General features: G+C 43.1%; 1 protein-coding gene and 1 long non-coding RNA gene across 5 annotated transcripts in view; one reads left to right on the forward strand and one right to left on the reverse strand.

Moving 5' to 3' along the window:
* CPED1 (cadherin like and PC-esterase domain containing 1) overlaps window positions 1–20,866 on the forward strand; it is a gene marked incomplete at its 5' end in the record, with an annotated part of 129,636 nt that overhangs the window by 73,938 nt on the left and 34,832 nt on the right. For all 4 annotated transcript variants that reach the window (XR_014516582.1, XR_014516583.1, XR_014516584.1 and 1 more), the window contains 3 exons: window positions 1,101–1,145; window positions 1,958–2,144; window positions 3,530–3,698. Coding sequence is in view for 1 of the 4 variants with exons in the window: in XM_083463401.1 (XP_083319527.1) it covers window positions 1,101–1,145; window positions 1,958–2,144; window positions 3,530–3,698 (401 nt within the window). The remainder of the gene's footprint in view (window positions 1–1,100; window positions 1,146–1,957; window positions 2,145–3,529; window positions 3,699–20,866) is intronic.
* LOC310687968 lies at window positions 5,703–19,526 on the reverse strand. The gene is made up of 3 exons (XR_014516693.1): window positions 18,916–19,526; window positions 18,390–18,652; window positions 5,703–14,828 (listed from the first exon to the last, which is right to left on the reverse strand). It is a non-coding gene; the product is annotated as an uncharacterized lncRNA (long non-coding RNA).

Raw genomic sequence — 20,866 nt, forward strand, 5'->3', positions numbered from 1 at the left:
TATCAGAATTGTTTTATAACCAACATGGTTGTTCTGCAGATACTGGCAGAGTTATCTGCCATGATATTTTAGGGTTGCAATACATCCCAGACATATCTGGAATACCGCAGTTGGCTGCAGTGTCCAGGCGGGAAAACATCTGGGAAAATCTGGATGTATGGCAGCCGTTTTTGCTGATTTTCCATAAAAGTAGCTCAAAAATGTTGATTTTGCCAAAACAGCTCCACAACCTTTTCCCCCCTCCAGATTTTCATTGTTTGAAATACGGCAACCCTATGATATTTTTATTTCTTCTCAGATGCAGATGTATGTAGTAGAGGTATCACAAACCATCCTGAATTGTGTTTGTTTATCCTCTAGGTCAGTGTTTCCCAACCTTTTTTGGGCAAAGGCACACTTGTTTGATGAAAAAAATCTCGAGGCACACCACCATTACAGCCCCGTGACGTCAGCGCGCAGCGTCACGCCGGGAGGGACGCGTGAAAGTTTCAATTTTTCCCCCTCCCCCTTGCCGGGGAACCTCCAAGCTTTGGGGGTTGGGGGGAGGAGGCAGCAAAGCGAGGGACTGAGGGACGGCGGCAGCTGAGGCGGCGGCGGCTGTTGTGGTGGTGGCGGCGATAGCGGGCGGAGGAGGGGGCGGCAGCCGGGCCGAGGTGGCCGGTGGCGGCGGGGGAGGCGGCAGCGGGTGGAGCAGGAGGGCGGCCGAGGCCGGTGAGGGAGTAGGGTTGCCCGGGGCTTGAGGAGCCGTCGCCGGGAGTTGCTGCTGCTGTTGCTGCTGCTGCTGCCCGGACATGCCGGCCTCCTCCTCGTCCGCTGTCTCGCGCTCCTCCCTTTTGCGCGCGCTGCCCTGCCGCCGCCCCATTGGCCGGGTCCTGTCAGCTGATCCTGTGTTATTTCCTGTGTGTGTGTGTGAGGGGAGAATGGAGAGAGAAACCTTGGCACCACCACCGCGGAGCCGCCCCCGGCTCGGCGCGGATCCTCGCCGCCGCCGCCCCGCCTCTCGCCGCCCGACTCGCCCGCCTCCCTCCCACGGCACACCAGCCAACGTCTCGCGGCACACTAGTGTGCCGCGGAACACCGGTTGGGAAACACTGCTCTAGGTTTGCGTTTTTTAAATGTGGCTAAAGAAATACACTGCAGTCATGGTAAGTCAAACCTAAGATTTTGGCAATAGGTGGCGCTCATTCAACAAAATTGCACGCTGTATTCATGTAACCTTTTTGGAGGATGATTTTTGCTTTCACTAGTTGCTTGGGTAAAATAAATATTTAGGCACTGAGAAATACTAATGGTGGATTTATAGACCTATAAGGAAACAAAACATCATCTACTTTCGGTCTCCTTCTTCCAATACGGTAACTACCTTGCAAATTGATTCATTTTCAAGACTGCCATCATTAGCCACATTTTCCCTCTCATTACCCTCATAAATGTTTCAATTAATCTGTGGGAAGATCTTTTACCACTCTAATCCATATTAATTGTTCAAAGATCTTACTACATGTGGTGCTTGGGGAAGAACCATGGAACTGCCCATCAGAAACAGTTTGGATTACAGTGGTAGCTTGGAAGTCGAATGGAATCAGTTCCAGAAATCCGTTCGATTTCCAAAACATTCGGAAACCAAAGCATGGTTTCTGATTGGCTGCGGGAAGCTCCTGCAGCCAATCAGAAGCCGCGTGGGACATTCGGGTTCCAAAGAACATTCGCAAACCGGAACAATCACTTCCGGGTTTGCGGCGTTTGGGAGCCAAAACGTTCAACTCGCAAGGTGTTCAGGATCCAAGGTACGACTGCATTTAAAACCTGATTTTTTATCCACTTTCATATGCAAAAAAAAAAAAAAAAAAAAAAAAGCCTGGCAGAAGGGAATAGAATTTGGCCAAGAATAAGGAGTCAAGCCATTGATAATGCCCAGTTGCTTATTTAAAAAAATTGATTTCCCTTTTTGTAACAGATAAAGATTCCCTACCTCATATCAAGCAGATCTTCACCAATCCACATTTGGATTTGAATCCTAATTTTGACCCAAAGATCAAGGAATACTACTCTGAAGTCCCATTTGATGTGGTGACGATAAAGATTAGAGCAGAACCTGCAAACTGTCGCTGTGAAGTCCACCTGGATGAGAAGAACGGACCAAGGTATTTGGGAGAGTGGACCATTATTCAAGAGACATGGAGTTAAAACACACACACACAAAAATCCTAGTGATAAGACAATGTGGGTGAAATCCAAGTAAGTTATACTCAGATGAGACTCATCAACTTTAATGGACATAAGGAGATTGATTTCAGTGGATCTGCTTCAACTATGCCTTAGTTGTCTATCTCTCAATAGTCTTGCTTCTTAGGAAAGCTTGCTGTAGCAGATTTCTCCATACAATCCTTAACTGGTTTGGTAGTTCACATGGAGAAGAGCATGCTGCTTCACATGGAAGATTTGTCAGGTGAAGCAGTTTCTAAGGTGCCCCTTTAAGCAGCCTAGTGGGGCAGTTTGCGCCAATAAATTGGCCCTGATGCTGTGGTGCTCTTCATATGACTTGATGTATAGGGACGTGGGCGGCGCTGTGGTCTAAACCACTGAGCTTCTTGTACTTGCCGATCAGAAGGTTGGTGGTTTGAATCTGCACAATGGGGTGAGCTCCTGTTCCTCTGTCCCAGCTCCTGCCAACCTAGCAGTTCGAAAGCACACCAGTGCAAGTAGATAAATAGGTACCACTGTGGCAGGAAGGTAAATGGCGTTTCCGTGCATCACGGTGTTCTGTTGTGCCAGAAGCAGTTTAGTCATGCTGCCACATGACCCAGAAATCTGTCTGTGGACAAATGCCGGCTCCCTCAGCCTGAAAGCGAGATGAGCACTGCAACTCCATAGTCACCTTTGACTGAACTTAACTGTCCAGGGGTCCTTGATGTGTATGCAGATTTGCCGCAGCAGGCTTTGACCAGGGTATGTTAATGACTCTACAATCCCTATGCATGTACAAGTTGCAGAACAGGTAAACTTTGTGTACATAGCCCAGAGCCCTCCAGAAATAAGGTTCCCAGCTATGCAATAATGAGCCCAGTTTGCATCACGCTGTAGACTTGTACCCAATTGGGTCAGAACTGGTTGTCCATGCGTAGATTGGGGAATGGGGCTTGCTGCCATGAGCTTCCTCTCCATTATGTACCTGTATGCTCATTCAGTAACATGAATAATGCTTTGTAGTGAAATCATGCAGATTGCTAAAGGTAGAAACCAAAATATGCTCTACACCTGTGTTTTATGAACTAAAATAAACATCTCTACTGAAAACCATGGAGATCTCAAATCCAGACATATAGACCTAAAAGAGCATTGGGAATGTTAATGAGAACAGGGGGGCAGAAAGACAAAGTTGTATGTCATCAGATAAACCTTCAGTTCATCTATAATCTTTTTAAAAAAAACATTAAAAGTTGTTATGGCCTCCGACGAGAAGCTATAAAGTGCACAGGTTGCTCTACTTTTCGCTGATATTTTCTTGCTATTGTGCTTTTTTCAACAGTGTTGCAAATTACCCTCTTGGACTAGGAATAAACAGAATAAATGTCCTGGTAACAGATAGATCTCAATCACTCCACGAGGTTGTGAGCATGTACAAAATCATCATTTACCGAGAAGACCGCCCAAGCTTGCCATTGTTTGACGACTTTATGGTGTGCGGCTTTGTGCAGGTACGGTCTGATTTTGTGGAATAGTAGAAGTAATTTCTCATGTACAACCCTTGTCGCTTCATGCATTCTTCTCCAGCAAAGGAATCAAATTGACCTATAATGTTTTAGTATCTCCTCTCTGTTGTCTGTGGATCACATGTTTTCACTTGCCTCCACGGTTTCAGTCTATCATTTTTCTTCTTCCTGGGCCATATTTCTCAGTTCCAAACTGCTTCAGAGGCTTCCTACTTTTGCAAGTCCTCAAAAGCAATTCCCAAGTGCATGTGGATGATTGCGTGCTAGGATAGTCCCTATTACGTCTGTCCATACTGCAACAGTAGGCCATGTAATTTGCAACTGATCATAGAATCATAGACTTCCAAACAGTTCCAGGCTAATAATAATAATAATAATAATAATAATAATAATAATAATAATAATAATTTATAACCCTCCCATCTGGCTGGGTTTCCCCAACCACTCTGGGCAGCTCCCAACAGAATATTAAAAACACGATAAGAGATCAAACATTAAAAACTTCCCTAAAACAGGGCTGCCTTCAGATGTCTTAGAAGATAGTTGTTTATTTTCTTGACATCTGATGGGAGGGTGTTCCACAGGGCAGGTGCCACCACCAAGAAGGTCCTCTGCCTGGTTCCCTGTAACCTCACTTCTCACAGTGACAGAACCACCTGAAGGCCCTCGGAGCTGGACCTCAGTGTCCGGGCTGAACGATGGGGGTGGAGACGCTCCTTCAGGTATAGTGGGTCGAGGCTGTTTAGAGCTGTAAAGGTCAGCACCAACACTTTGAATTGTGCTCGGAAATGTACTGGGAGCCAATGTTGGTCTTTCAGGACCGGTGTTATGTGGTCTCGGCGGCCGCTCCCAGTCACCAGTCTAGCTGCCGCATTCTGGATTAGTTGTAGTTTCCGGGTCACCTTCAAAGGTGGCCCCACGTAGAGTGCATTGCAGTAGTCCAAGCAGACCACTTATGTCCAAGTAGTCCTCTTATGTTCTAATGGTCCGACTTGATACAAGGCAGATTCTTGTGCCGTTTCTTCAAAACTCGCTCACTGTGCAGGTGAAACCATAAGAGAGGCCGGAGGGAAGGCGTCACCTTACTAGCCATTTTACGAAAGTGATTGACTTTTGGTTAATACACATACTTCATTGTCCAAACGTTGCTTCAGTTCAAATTGTGTTATAGCAGTCCGGACTTAAGGCCTTTCAGGAGAACAACAGGAACGCCTGTGCAAATTGTGAGCGTGCGGCATGCCGCTTCTATTTCCATGTACCCAGGGGACCTTTGGGCTTGCGTCTTGTGAACAGCAGGCCCCCACGAGACGCTGCAAACCGCTTTGAAAATGAAGGAATTCCCAAAGCAGTTTGCGATGCACCACAGCAGCCTGCTATTTAAAGGCGGAAAGCCAAAACTCCCGCGGGGCAGGCCCAGGCATTTGGGTGTGCCTGAGCTAGATCCTTGGATCCTGGCCAGTATTTGTATTAATTCTAAGGAAGGCACCCTTTCCGGGAACAAGCCATCCCATTCATTATATATTATTAAAGTGTCTAATGATTGCTTTTAGAGTTTAGAGAGGGAGCAGGCAAATAAGGTGCTGTTTGCACACGAGAATTTCTCCATAGCTTGAATATTGTAGTGCCGGTGTTTTTGTGTGTGTTTTTTCCAGTTCTGAAGCACATTACTCATGCTGGCGGGCTTTGCCTGTGCCAGAGATCAGAGACTTCCATGCCTTTTCTCTTTAGTAACCAGACACCTGTTCTAGGAGCAAAAGGATAAACAGAGAGCAAAGGGACGGGGTCTTCTTTAGACCCTCGGCTAGGCACAACTGGGCTCATGCATAGGAAGGAAAAGGTCAAAGACAGTGGCGTGGTCTTTCTCACAGCGGGGTTTCAGTTGAAAGCCCAATCCTGAGACTCTTCTCTTTCATGTCTAATCCCGTTAGGATATTCAAGTTTCACTGCAAGCTGATACCGTGATGAAGGCTGCTACACAAAGGGAGAGCTAGGGATGTTGTTTCCAGTCTGAAGGCAGTTCTCATGCATTTGAGTAATCCTGGATTAAGTTCAAGGCTATTCAGCGAAGAAGTGTGCAGTTCCAAAGCTGAACAGCCCTTAAGAGCACCAAATTATTGTTATTTCTCTTTCTTACAGTACCCATAATATCCTCATTAAAAGCAAATTAGTCGGAGGATAAACTGTTGAGCCTACGATGGCATTTTAAGAAGCACGGGTTTCCCATTGTTTGCATTAGACCGGCTTGTAGGAGGGTTCCCTGCAAATTAAGAGGTGGCTGTAGGGTTTATGCTGGGTTTCCTTTGGATTGAAAGGACTATGTTTAAAATGTGTGTTTCTGTCTCAAGAAGAAAGAAAAAATGCAATTACAACTTCGGCTCCACATTTCCAGCATCGTATTTCAAATAACTTTGTAGTAGCTGTGTAAGGGGCACATAAAAGGAAATACCGAAGTACACAGATTGGAAAGACTTGCGCAATTATCTTGCAATTCTCTTCACATGTTGCAAATATTAAATTTATCCTCAGTAGAGTGGTCTCCAAAACCAGATTCTGAATCGTCCAATTAAGTTAGAGTAGACCCAATGAAACCTATTGATATCAATGGGTCTACTTTCAGTATGACTTGATTGGATACAGATTATAGTAACTAGTCTAGGCAAGTAACAGAATAAAAACGCTACACTTAAGAAGCCCATATAAGTGTTGTTGTTTTTTTCTAGGCCAGCATCACTGAATAACTGATTATAGCCCTTAAAAATAATAATTAAATTTCCAAAAATAAAATAAAATTAAGTGTCCCCATTAATTAACGAGAAAGTGCACACTTCTCTTTCTCTATTCCAGTGCCTTCTAAATTGATATGTGCCATTTTCTGTCCCTTCTCTAATTAGTTGGCAAGGTAGGTGGAATCTTAGTATCCTCTTGTGCCATTACTGTAGCTCATTTTGGGGCACGGTAAAAGTATGTTTAGCTATCCCACCACCAGGGAAGAACATCACATTGGTCCCTTTTGAGAATTCTGGAAATATCTTTAGTTTATTCCGCAAATGCTGAATGGCTGAAAGGGAACCACCCTTATAGAAGCATCAAATTCACCTGGTTAGCAGCACTCCAAAAACCCCACACATGTACTGTAACTAGTACACGTGATTCTTATGTAGAAGTCACACTGATACAGGATGTGGAGATGGCTCCTTGCTTAGTTGGCTTTTAAAAAGAATTGCACAAGTGCATGGAGATGGATGAAGACCAATACTGCTCAGAAGCCGTATACCTCTAAGTGTTCTGTGGAACATACGTTGAAGATGGGCATCAACCTTTGTAGGATTCCTGGATCCACATGACTGGCCACTGGTAAAAATAGGATGCTGATCTAGGTGGACCTGTGAATAAACAGGTCCAGTAGGGCTCCTCTTAAAGATCACTAGAACACTGTGTTCTTCCGAGAAGAAATGAAGCAGTTGAGTTGCATAATGCCTTCAGGACATTAAACGCCATTGCCTTCCTCTGAAAATCATGGCATGAGACACTCAGGAATGAGGAACACAAAAAGGATAAGGGCAAGGTATGGAATGTGAAAGACAGAAGGAAAGGATATATTGAATAAGTATTATCCTTCCTTCACTTATGCTAATAAGTGATGTAGCAGAGTAGATTCCCATCAATATAGCTGGAAGCCAGTTTGCAGATTCGTTTGAATCTCTTAGTTAAGATTATTTCCTGGCGTCCCCTTTTATCCCTCCTAAAAGAATAAAGACACGAGAGTCTTTCTGAGTAAAGTAACGAAAAGTTTACTCACATTTTAGTTCACGATATGATCCCTGAAAGGCAGGCTTTACTTGGTAGTTACACAAAGAAATTGTGAGTTAATCTCATATGGAGACTGAACTTGTGTGCTGCTGGCTGAGAGCCAGCAGACAGTAAAATGACATTAGGAACACAAAATGGCTGCAAGAGAGCAGCATGGCAGCAAAAGATCAACAAGACAAGACAAAACTGCAAGAATCAAGACAATAGAAAGACAAAACAGACTCAGAAAATGGCTGGATGACTCGGCTCTTTTATGGAGCCAGCTAGAGTTACGCCCATCTCACATGCAGGGAGAGGAAAACTCCAGACCATTGGAACAGGAAGTTACCCTGACTGGATGTCCCCCTGCCTGTGCCCACTCTAGGGAAATAAGGAATGTTGCATTTGACTGCACCAATGGATTATATCCCACAGAAGAGAGATGTGGCAGTCCTTGCAGAGTGTAGAATAAGACTGGGCAATTTATGACCTTCAAGATGTTGGGAGTATAACTCCCACGATGCCTAACTCTTGGCCATACTGGCCATACTGGCTGAGATGGATAGGTGTCAAAGCCAGCAAGAACAGAAGGGCCATGGGTTGTCCAAACCAGGAGGTTATCCCCAATAATGCTCACGGCTGATGTATTGCTTCTCCAGAATGGTTACTTTCAGCCAAATGGTACTGCTTGCCTTAGATATGCTATTCAGATCGCCCAACAAGTGCATCATTTTCTCTCCAAATAGAGGCCATGGATACACTTTAAAGTGGTTCAAAATCCATTAAATGAAAGCCATGTATGAAGCTAGGCAAGGACTCGCCCAACAATTGATCTGAAATATTTTCCTTGTTGCTTTTGTTGAAATATTAATAAGAAGGGGGCAACCTGGTTTCCCAAGTAGATTTCCTCGTCTACTTTTGTCCATTTTGCTGTAAACCTACCCCAGCCCTGAAAGCTCAGACTTTAAGAATGCTGAGTCTGTTTTTGCAGTTGGGTCACAAATGAATGAAATGACATCAGCAGACTATTTTCATTAATGGGCAGCAGGCTGAGGAAGGATTAACTCTGTGTGTCACTTAGCTAATTTAAATTCTCTTTAAGCTCCTTTTTTTTGTATGGCTTTTAGCCTTTCCTCATCTGTTCTCCTCGCAAGGATGAGGCACTTATAAGTAGCTATGATCTCATTCCTCGTTATGGCGCAGTCCTGGCTATGTTGGGCCGCTTGCAACAATTCAGTTATTTCTCATGAATGTCTTCTAATCTTCCTGGCCTCCTCCTGCTCTTTCTTTTGTGCTTATACTATAGAGCATCATAGCCTACGAAGTCAACTGAATTCTGGACTGTATGAGCTTTGGCCTTGACCCAGCAGGATTCTTATTGTGCTCTTACAGGGCTATGTTTGAAATGAATTTGAAATGTGAATTCGAATGTAGAATTTGTCAACATATGTAGGTGATGGTACTGTTTCTTGCTTCCCAGTTCCTAACCTTAAACAGAGTAGCTGCATCTTTAACAGTTTAAGGGAAATAGATGCAGTGACAAGGATCCTGCTTCTTGCTAAAATAATGCTGCAATAATATTTTTTTTCAAACCCACAACAGGTCAACTGAAATTACTGTTTGCATTACAGCTATTAAAGGTACCTTCTTGAACTTCCTGGTTTGATGCTTAGAATCATAGAATTGTTCACACCGTTCACTGTTCACACAATATTCAGATCTAGAGATTGGGATTTTCATAGCCTTCATCCGTTCTCCAGTGAAAATAGGGGTGTCCTGCCATACCCTCCAACATTTATCCGATGAAAATAGGAAAAGCGAGACATTCTGGGATCAAATCAGAAACCAGGACAGCTTCTGTAAATTCAGGACTATCCCTGGAAAATAGGGACACGTGGTGGGTCTGGATTTCTGATGTAACAAGGTCATTTTGTTGTGTGTTTCCCCCTCATTTTTAAAGGCCTCATGTTTGCAAGAAACAAATGTGCTTGTGAGTATTAATTTCACTCACCCAACCTTTCTTGCTTGGTTGATTCCTTCTGCCTTGAAACGAAGCCCTATTAATTAGAGCACACAGTCACCGAAACCCTTTGAGCCTGTCTGAAGCCATCACTTTCGAACTCGGTAGACAATGTGAAGTAGCTTGCTGCACTTTTCCCTCGATGAGATGCACAATCGAGGTGAAAGAGGATCTGTTAGTAGGCAAGTTTCGAAGTGTTAACAGATTGTGAAAATTGGCAACAACTGTTTTGCTGACGATAGTAATCTTGCAAGTGGAGGGTGGATAATTTCACAGTGATGAGCGCTTGGCGTTTGAGCTGTGGTCGCGTTTGCCTTTCATGTCGTTTGGGCCTCCTGAACGAACTTCAGCGAGAGAGGAAAGCTAATGCAGCTGCCTTTGTTAATCAGCCCCAATAGCCCAGCCCTTCAGGAGGGAGGCGAAGGCAGATACACAGTGAGACACACAATCCTTGCTGATTAACAGTGAAAGCTGGTAAAGTTACCCTCTAAGCCTGTCTGGTCCATCAGCCCTAGAAATGTAATTTAGATGATTATCTATGTGCCCATTAAACCTCGTGACCCACTGCTAGCCTGTTTGAAGTTTGCCTGCTTAAACTTGCTAATAGGAACAATAGCGGGATTAGCTCAGGGGTCGTGAAATATAAGAGAGCAGCAAAAAAAGAAGACGAGAGCGTGGAGGAGAACTTCCTTCTTGCAAGAGTCTGGAACATGGAAAGGAGATGATTTTGCTATCTAAAATATAGCAATCCAGATAAGACAAGTGGGTTATCATCCCAGAGCTCCTGGGCATAGATGAGCAACCAAATAACCATTCTAATTGGTCCAAACCTCTTCAGTGATGCTTCATAAATAGATAACATTTGTGGGCAAAACCGTACAGTTCCTTACTTGGAAGGAAAGTCACCTGCAATAAATAGGACTCTTTCTCCCTGTTTAGGATTGGAATAGAGCTTTGGCAGAAACCATCCTTTCCTTCTCTCAAACGTTTTCCAAAAACTGCACTGTTTAGACAGGCCTTCACAATACAAATTTTTCTTTAAACCCACCAGTGTCTACTGATGTTTTTAATTGTGTTTTCTAGGTATTTATAGACAAATTTCATTGCATCTTATATGTCGTAAACCTCATTGCTATATTGTATGAAAGAGCTGTTTCACAAGATACAACGAGGTGGCTCACAACATATACAATACAATAAAGTTAAAAGCATGTGATTTCTCTAGAGATGCATCAAGCTGCTTGCTTTTAATTATAGCTTGTGGCGCTCTCTCTCTCTCTCTCTCTCTCTCTCTCTCTCTCTCTGTGTGTGTGTGTGTGTGTGTGTGTGAGAGAGAGAGAGAGAGAGAGAGAGAGAGAGAACTTGTAAGGTGCTTATGAAATTCATTATTTATTTTGACACTGCACACCCAAACTTGGCTGTTGACCTTTCGTTGTTGGATTTGATTTCAGTTTGTTTTCCTCCATTCTCCATTTTGTCCTCAATATAAATGCATTACAAATGCATGTGAAGAACTTGGAATAAATCATAGGAGGCCAGCTAATGCTCAAGCTAGTATTAACGAGCAGGGAATGCCTCAAAAAGAAATGGAAATAAAATGGATGTGATACTTGTGGGGTAAATCAGCCACATATAATCAACATTCTTATCTCTAATTAATACATGAAGGGGTTAAGACCATAGAGTAAGCTGTCATGCCAGGCTTACCTAGGTCACAGTCCCTCACTACCTGTCTTTTCTTGCTGTTGTGTGGAAAAGCACATGAATCTGACCTTTGAAGAGTTTGTAAGTAAACCATTCTTAAGTTAACCAAACATGTGGCCTCTTTCCATGTTAAGAGAATTGGAGAATTTTGAAAAGAACTTAGAAGGGACTATTTTAAAGGTCTAACAGCCAATATTTCTACACTTTACATTGCTGCATGTTTTGTTGTTTTTAATCTCTACTGGGTCTTTCTCACTTGCCCCAAATCTGGACCCAGGGAATTCTTCTTTTATTTTACCTATGGTGTTTTCCCTTTTAAACCAGTTACAAACTAAAACTAACAATACTAGCACAAACAGCAATAGATGAACATTGGCTCAAGCATGTTAACAAGCAAACTATCATTCAGTGACTTCCTTCAACAATTATAAAGTTTCCTTGGCCATTGTACCACATACTTGCATACAGACAATGCAGCCCCAAAAAAGGTTAGGCTAAAATTATTATCCATGAAATATTGCAGTAAAATAGTTATCAGATTATTAAACAGTATTTGCCAGCAGACAATTGGAACACCAGAAGAATAAAAAATACATAACAATACGTGAGCCTATAGGTATGTACAAATACTGTAGGGGGAAAACTAGCCTGGCCTCTTCAGGGAGTTCAATAGCCAGTTACATAGCTGTATGTAACACTTCAACACCCATTCACAAAATGAACTATTGCCTTATCCCCTGTTGCCTGCTTCCTGCATAGACTAAGGAAGACGAATACATAAAAATCAGGATTTAAATGTATAACCCACCAGGTGAATACATTTTACACAGTAGGAAAGACTTGTGCCTGGAATCAGTTTTGGCAGCTCCTTCTTCTTTCTGACATTCCTTATTAATTATTGTTTCGATACCAATAAATTTTTGTTTCCACCTATTTTCCATGTGGAAATACTTTTCCCGCTCGTGGGCCGGTGGGTCGCCGGAAGCAAAATGAATCACTAGCCACAGGAGAGAAAGTGTTCACTTTGTGGCATTGAGAAAATATGCAACAGCAGATTTGGTGACTTGGGCAATATATTTTTCACATTTAATGCTTGTCCCTGTAATTTATTTTTCCTTTGCGCATATACAGTGCTTTTTTCTGGGGATACGCAGGGGTACGCATACCTCTAAACATTTTGTGAATCTAAGTCTGGCCTCAATGAGGGGCAGTATTTCAATATGGGTAGGAAAATGAGAGTACCCCTAAACATTTTTTTAGAAAAAAAAGCACTGCTCATATATATATATATAGAGAGAGAGAGAGAGAGAGAGAGTTGCTGTGGTAGGGCTTAGAAATCTTAAATTCCTACACTTAATTATTTGTATATTTCAGAGCCTATTTCATGCCAGCAAACCAGATTGACGCATGCCACAACATAGTCAGGGCTTATGAACCCTCCCGTATAATCAGAAGTCCATAGATCAGTTGCCCATTACTTCTGCACTCATGTATGACCAGTCAATATGAAATTGTCCAGGCAAATTATGCAGCAGATGCATGTCTGTGTACAAGCTATAGGATCCAGGCATTTAACCATTTCATCTATATAATGTTCTAGCACCGGGTCAGGCTATTTAGTGGAATGGTTAAGCCTGAAATCTAATAATTTTAGCTTTTAGCATTTTGGGACAGAAGGACAAAACCTGGCATGCTGTTACATTGACCCACACTAAACATTTTTTAAAAAAAATTGTAAGCAATGCCTCTGCAGGAGCAGAAAAGTGACAAATGTGCACTCTTGTCTTGTGTGCTTAAGCCTAAAATGTTGTACAGTGGGACCTCGGGTTACAGACGCTTCAGGTTAGAGACGCTTCAGGTTACAGACTCCGCTAAACCAGAAATAGTACCTCGGGTTAAGAACTTTGCTTCAGGATGAGAACAGAAATCACGTGGTGGCAGCTGCAGGAGGCCCCATTAGCTAAAGTGGTGCTTCATGTTAAGAACAGTTTCAGGTTAAGAACGGACCTCCAGAATGAATTAAGTTCTTAACCCGAGGTACCACTGTACTTTGGGTTACAAGTATGAATCTTGGCACACATATCCACTGACCCGGTTTTTTATATGGACCCTAAGCAGTGCTTTTTTTCTTTAAAAAATGTTTAGGGTACTCTCATTTTGACTCAAGAAAATCAACATTTTATAGTTCAAGTAGGGAAAAATAAGTACAGTAAATGGACAAAAGTACAAAGATTCACAAAATCTTTAGGTGTATGCATACCCCTGTGTCCCCCCCAGAAAAAAAAGCACTGACCCTAAGAAATAAATGGGGAGGGGGAATGTCTTTTAAAGCTTTTGTCTACTCTACAAGGAGCCTGCGATTACTCTCATAGTCTGCAGGGGGCACTGATATATTCACAGTGCATCCACCAGACCCACTTCCTCCTTTCAGCTCCCCAGGTTCTCAACAGCAACATTGCCCATGCTTCTCAGCAACCCTTGTAAATCACATTGAGTTCAGTAGGAATTGCTCCCAGGGAAGTGTGCAGAATTGTAGCCTGAGTGGCAGTTAACTGCAATGGATGGCTCATAGAGAGAGCAATGGGTCTTCCAGGTATTGATGAACTGCAGAGGGAGATTTGCCATGCTGGAATACGAACCTTTTTGCTTTCATGGGAGCCTGTGGGGTCCATTTCCTCTGGCCTTCAGAGAGGCCCTTAAAGCACAGGCATATAATTCAGCAATGCTTGGACATCAGGAAACTTACTAGCATTCCCACGGTCCATCCGAGTGCTTACTTGCAACCCCATGACCTCTCAGTATGATTTATTTTTACAAATCAAGTGCACACAGAACCTCTGAATAGTTAGTAACTGACAGTTCCCATGAATAGAATTTAGGACACAAATTGAGCAGGAATAGACAGATTTAACCATGAACCCAGTGTATCTCAGCAGTTGTCCTCACACAAGTCATATTAAAGCACAGATACAGGTCTCACCAGTCCCCAAATCCTGGGACAGAAAGGGTGGACAGTGGTCCCTTATAGTCTCTAGGTATCTTCAGCTAGAATTTCTGAATCAGCTTCGGTTATATATATTTTTCCCCATTATATACTAATAGCAAACAGTTTGATTATTGATGTAAACCTTCAATATGTATTTTGTATAGTTTAAGTTTTTACCTCTATCTTCAGTACATTTTATTTTATTTTATTGCTATGGCTAGTGGTTGATGCAAATAAAGATTATTCTGATCTGATCTGTGAAACACAGCTCCCTAAGTTCCAGTTCTTAAATATCCAAAATGGCACCATCTGCCACAAGTACCTGTAGCCATTTGTTAGGGATAAGTTAGAGTTGCCATACATTCAGAATTTCCTGGACGGAGTCAGGATTTGGCCATCAGGAACAGTGTCCGGGTGGAAATTGCTGAAATGTCCTGAACATATGGCAGCCCATGTTGTAAGTGTAGATTTTGGCGGTTTTCATTTAAAAAATAGCTCAAAAAGAGAAAGGAAAGCTCAACAATTTACATATTTTCACATTTGAAAATATGAAATATGGCAACCCTACTCACAATGCAGTGAGGTTGCTGTTGAGTATCACCAAACTCTGCTAAACCTAAAAGAGGTGAGTGGGTGTGCAGAAAAAGATGTTACTGGTATAATAATAATAATAATAATAATAATAATAATAATAATATAATAATTTATTACAGTGGTATCTCGGGTTACAGATGCTTCAGGTTCCAGACTCAGCTAACCCAGAAATAGTACCTCGGGTTAAGAACTTTGCCTCAGGATGAGATCAGAAATCATGCTCCAGCGGCGTGGCAGCAGTGGGAGGCCCCATTAGCTAAAGTGGTACCTCAGGTTAAGAACAGTTTCGGGTTAAGAACAGACCTCCGGAATGAATTAAGTTCTTAAGCAGAGGTATCACTGTACTTATACCCTGCCCATCTAGCTGGGACTTCCCAGCCACTCTGGGCAGCTCCCAACAAAATATTAAAAACACAAGAAAACATCAAAAATTAAAAACTTCCCTAAACAAGGATGCCTTCAGATGTCTTCTAAAACTCAGATAGTTGTTTATTTCCTTGACATCTGTTGGGAGGATGCTCCACAGGGCGGGCGCCACTACCGAAAACGCCCTCTGCCTGGTTACCTGTAACCTCACTTCTTGCAGTGAGGGAACCACCAGAAGGCCCTCGGTGCTGGACCTCAGTGTCCGGGCTGAACGATGGGGATGGAGATGCTCCTTCAGGTATACTGGACCGAGGCCATTTAGGGCTTTAATGGTCAGCACCAACACTTTGAATTGTGCTCGGAAACGTACTGGGAGCCAATGTAGGTCTTCAAGGACCGGTGTTATATGGTCTCGGTGGCCACTCCCAGTCATCAGTCTAGCTGCCGCATTCTGGATTAGTTGTAGTTTCCAGGTCACATTCAAAGGTAGCCCCACATAGAGCGCATTTTAGCTGCCTGGTGGAACATATGCCGTTTTTCCTTTGTGAACCTAACATGGTATTAAATCAGAGGGTACCTACCGCAAACCTCTGCATATAGGTCACGAGTTGCAGCCGTATGTAAACTTGTGATTTAGAAAAGCACTTTTATCTTCCCGTAACCTTGAGAGTGTCACACTTGTCGTGGCTTACAGTCTTTGAAGGAAAGCGCACTTATTCCAAAGCATGAATGGAATGGCTAGATGAAATAGCTGTCCTCTAGAAGAGATCTCTGGCATCGGAGCTGCTAAAAAGGGTGCAATCTAACATGGACATGAAATGGATGTGTTGTAGTGCAGGATATACCTTGCTTCATTCATTTCAACAGGATTTAGGGTGGGGGGTTCTCTGCTGGATTCTGCCCTCATTCTTGTTTCTGATACTCTGCAGTGGTAGTTTGTCTTAGGAAAAGTGCATCTATACATATGAATTAGGATATCTATAGATATACTAATTCATATGTCTAGATGCAATCTTTTGACTTCTGGATCATACGTTCATTTTCAGAAAGACTAAATTACAGCCGACTGCTTTAATTTAATTAATCTGATATCTGAATCAATATTTAGAATTAACAAATCACAATTATTTAGAACGAACTCATCTGTGTAAAGCTAATTAAATATGATTAACATTTTTGTGAGTATCTGGTTGCCTGAAGTAGACACAATTGATTCGTTAGAGTTGTTAATGTTCAAGGAACATTTAGCCTACGGGCCAAATAAAGAGAAGCAAAATTTATTTTGTAAAAACAGCAAATTGGATTATTAAATTGTGTTTCTCAAAACTTTTCTTTTAAAAAAAGACTCTAGCAGATATCCTTGTTGTAGATTGTTATGTACTGAAGTTCTCACCCTGGGCCAGCAGGGGGATACTGTAGATAGTTATGCAAATAAGGGATCGAAAGTGACGTTCAGTGATTGGATAGTTTTAGAAAATTGTTACAGTTGTTGTACTGGAGCTCTATATAAGCAGGCTGACTGAACCCTTCAGTTCAGTTCTGTTCTGGCCTGTGAATAAACAAGAGCTGTTTGAAGAATCGCTGTGTCGTCTGATATGTTCACCCACAACTTAACATAGATGACTCAGGACTCTGCCACATCATGGTGTGTGTGTTTGTGAGGCTGGAACAGACCAAAGTGTCTTTGGTCTCAAAGCATGCAACCTATAGCTTGGCCCCAAGTTTCCACCTTTTCTGGTAATAAGCAATATTACCATCATTATGGCTGGAATCCATTCTGCTTCTGAACTTGAAAGTACCATATAGCCATCAAAACTAGAAGCCACTAATAGACTTATCCCTTATGAATCCCCTTTAAAAGCATCTAAGTTAATGGTCTTCGCCACATTTTCATTCCACAGTACCATTCTGTTTTCCACCATTCAATCTCATTGGATGGCCCCAGATTCTAGTATCATGGGAGGAAGAGTAAAATTCCCTGTATCCACTTTTTCTACATCATGGATAACTTCATAGATCTCCATCATATCCTCTCTTTCGGATTTGTTCCTGCGCTTTTCTGCATCTCTTCCAGCTCCCTGGTGTCCTTGGGCTCACCGAAAGTAATGTTACAAAAGACCAGCGCTGGTCCCTCTCTCTGCCAAGCTGTGGGAAGAGCACATGGGATCTCAGGCGCCCACACAGGGTCTGTGTCCCTTTGGAGAATAGAAGACATGGTGGAGGCTGTCACACTTTAAGAAATAGCATTTATTTGCCTATTTAACACCCTCAGTCCTGGATGGAGGGGATCCAGATCTCACAGCATGGCCCCAAGCATTGCAGGCAGTCCTTCCTTCTGCCTGGCCAAGATGGATCTCCCCCTTCTTCTTCCCAGAAGCCCCTTGCCCTCCCCTAGGGCAGTTCCAGACCTCTGGTCTCTGGTCACACCTGGGAGAAGGAGTTGTTGATGACCCTCAGTGGCTCTCTATTGTAATGCTAACTCAGGGGTCTGCAACCCGCGGCTCCGGAGCCACATGTGGCTCTTTTACACCTTTGCTGTGGCTCCGGGGCGGATACTAGCGAGGGGAGGAGGCGCATTGTGGGCCCCGACACTCCCCACTGTGGCGGGCGCTGTACTGGCTGTGACGTCGCATGGGGGCGGTGCGTGCGTTAGTCACGCACCGTCCCGACGTCACCTTCCCGCCCGCTACATTGTAAGGGGCATGTACGCTGGTCACTGTTTTGAAGGGGAGTGAAGAACACACACACACAAAAAGGTAACTTGTTAATTTAACGTTTATTTCTATGAGGAGGAGTAATTCTGAGGGGTCAAACAAAGAAATAATAAAAAGGTGACAAAAAAGTTATTTTTATAATGACGAGTTTTGCGGCTCCCAGTTTTTTTCCCTTCGGAAACGGGTCCAAGTGGCTCTTTTTGTCTTAAAGGTTGCAGACCTCTGTGCTAACTGATCTGCTCTTCCCTCTACCAGCCAGGCTGGTTTGCGTAAGGCAGCTCAAAAATTCCTCTGCAGCTTATATTCCCTCTTCATATCACAAATAATCCCAAATCCTAGCATTTATTAGTTTTTGTGTTTAGGAGGGACACCCCCACCTTGGCTCTGTAACAGTAATTAGATCTCAGCCAAGATCTGCATGATGACTTTGTCAAATGAGATCAAAGCATCATGCGTAACTCCTCGCTCCTCAACTGTACCTTCATAAAGACCTTGTAAGTTACCTTAGGCTGGCAGATAGTGACTGCCGCAAAGCTAGGTGGCTGAGATATTATTTGAATTTGGTTCCTGCTCTCCTAGTTGACATTCTGTCCATGTGGACTGACTTTGGCCAGTACAAATTTGCTCAGAGGACGACTTTCCTTGTGCTTTTAAAAGGAGGGTTGAAGGGTTGCCATAGTGATGTTTCAAGGATGTGACAAACACAGAGATCTTTATTACATAGTCCCAGGCTGAGTAACCTGTGGCCCTCCACATACAGTCATACCTCGGGTTACAGACGCTTCGGGTTGCGCGATTTTGGGTTGCGCACTGCGCCAAACCCGGAAGTACCGGAATGGGTTACATCTGGGTTTTTGCGCTTGCACATGCGCAGAAGTGCTAAATCATGATTTGTGCATGTGCAGAAGCGCCGAATCATGACCCACGTGTGCACAGATGTGGCACTGCGGGTTGCGGATGGTGCGGGTTGCAAATGTGCTTTCTGCACGGATCACGTTTGCAACCCGAGCGTCCACTGTATTGTTAAACTCCCAACTCCCATCGACCCCAGTTGGCATCACCAACTGGGATTTGTAGCTCACCAACAACTGGAAGAACATAAGTTCCCCAGCCTGGACTTAGCCAAAGTCCATTTCCTGCACAATAAAAAGTGAAGCATCAGTCAACATTTAAAAAAAAACTAACAAAATATTTTTTTTGTAAAACTTTAGTAAATCCCAATATCATTACAATAATAATAACGTACAATAACCCTCATTAAAACAACCAGGATCCTGTGCATTTTTAATGCAACTCAACATTTTAACAACAGTTTCCTGCGGTTTTCCTTTATTGTTCAATTGCAGTGAATCACGTAGCATTCAGCTCGTTCTTTTTTAATAGGCTAAGCCACAACTACAAAGCTATGGCTTGTCACCAGAAAGATCTGTGTATCCTCTCCTACCCAAGTCATTTTGTCCCCTAGCCACCTAGTTATAAATTTCTGTCTAACGCCACCCCATTTTACAGCAATACTATGTTCCAGGGTTTCCCCCACTGACATGTGCCACCACCCAAGGAAATTCCTCTGAAATGTGCGAGCATAAATACTCACCCTGATTATTTGCTAGCATGAGTTCTTTGGAATAGGAGCCTGCTTTAAGGTACAGTGGTACCTCGGGTTACATACGCTTCAGGTTACAGACTCCGCTAACCCAGAAATAGTGCTTCAGGTTAAGAACTTTGCTTCAGGATGAGAACAGAAATTGTGCTCCGGTGGTGCGGCAGCAACAGGAGGCTCCATTAGCTAAAGTGGTGCTTCAGGTTAAGAACAGTTTCAGGTTAAGTACGGACCTCCGGAACGAATTAAGTACTTAACCGAAGTACCACTGTATTGTCTTTTTTTATTTTGGATAAAGCCTCTCTGAGATGTGCTAAATTTATTTATTTTTTAAAAATATCCAGTAGCACCTTAGAGACCAACTAAGTTTGTTCTGGGTATAAGCTTTCGTGTGCATGCACACTTCTTCAGATAGGCTGAGATGTGCTATTTTGAGACAGGGGAGAAATCAACTTATTTTATTCCCTGTTATCCACGTTGAGGCAGTTTGCCACAACTTTACCTGCTCACAGGAGCTGTTTTCTGTTTCTGGGTTTGTCTAACTAACCGCCCACTTTAGTACACAACAGAACTTGTTGGTTTCAAATGGGAGCGGAAGTTCAGCAAAGCCATCACTCAATCTACAATAAGGTGGTTTGCAGCACCGTGCAAAATTTTGGCTTCTGCACTGACAAACAAGTCAGTGAATAAGGAGCTGTTGTGAATAAGGAGCTACTGTAATAACATGGGAAAACCAGGCAGAAATCAGGAGAGGGGTTGTGTGCCACAGTGGTATGAAGATTTCTTAATCTTCAACAACTATGTGGCATGGTTTAAATAGTGCAAGCTCAAGAATAAATGTTTCATCGGTGGAAAGAGAGAAGAACTGTTATGCTTTCATTTAAGCCAAGAGAGCAGATATAATATAATGTGGTGATTTGAACTACACATTTTCTCTCATATGAAACTAGAGAGAGATCACTACTGAACAAAATTTATGCTATATTTTCTACAAACATACAAAGTTGGGGCATTATTTGCCTTGATGTGAGTTATGGAATGTACCTACAACTAGTAATGTGCATGTAGACCAAGTTTCAATTACTGTATTTTTCGCTCTGTAGGACGCACTTTTCCCCCTCCAAAAATTAAGGGGAAATGTGTGTGCATCCTATGGAGCGAATGCAGGCTCCTTGGCTTCAGTGATAGCAATGTGAAGCCTCTGAAGCGCAGAGGGAGAGCTCCCCCTGTGCTCCAGGGGCTTCGCGTTGCTTTCGCTGAAGCCGCCTGAAGCCCCCAGAGCGCAGCAGGAACTCCCGCTGCACTCCCGGGGGTTCAGGCAGCTATCCACAAGTCTTCGGAGCGCAACAGGAATTCCCGCTGTGCTCCAAAGGCTTGCAG

The sequence above is a fragment of the Podarcis liolepis genome (assembly GCF_965112155.1).
Source record: "Podarcis liolepis genome assembly, chromosome: 10".
Classification (NCBI taxonomy): domain Eukaryota; kingdom Metazoa; phylum Chordata; class Lepidosauria; order Squamata; family Lacertidae; genus Podarcis; species Podarcis liolepis.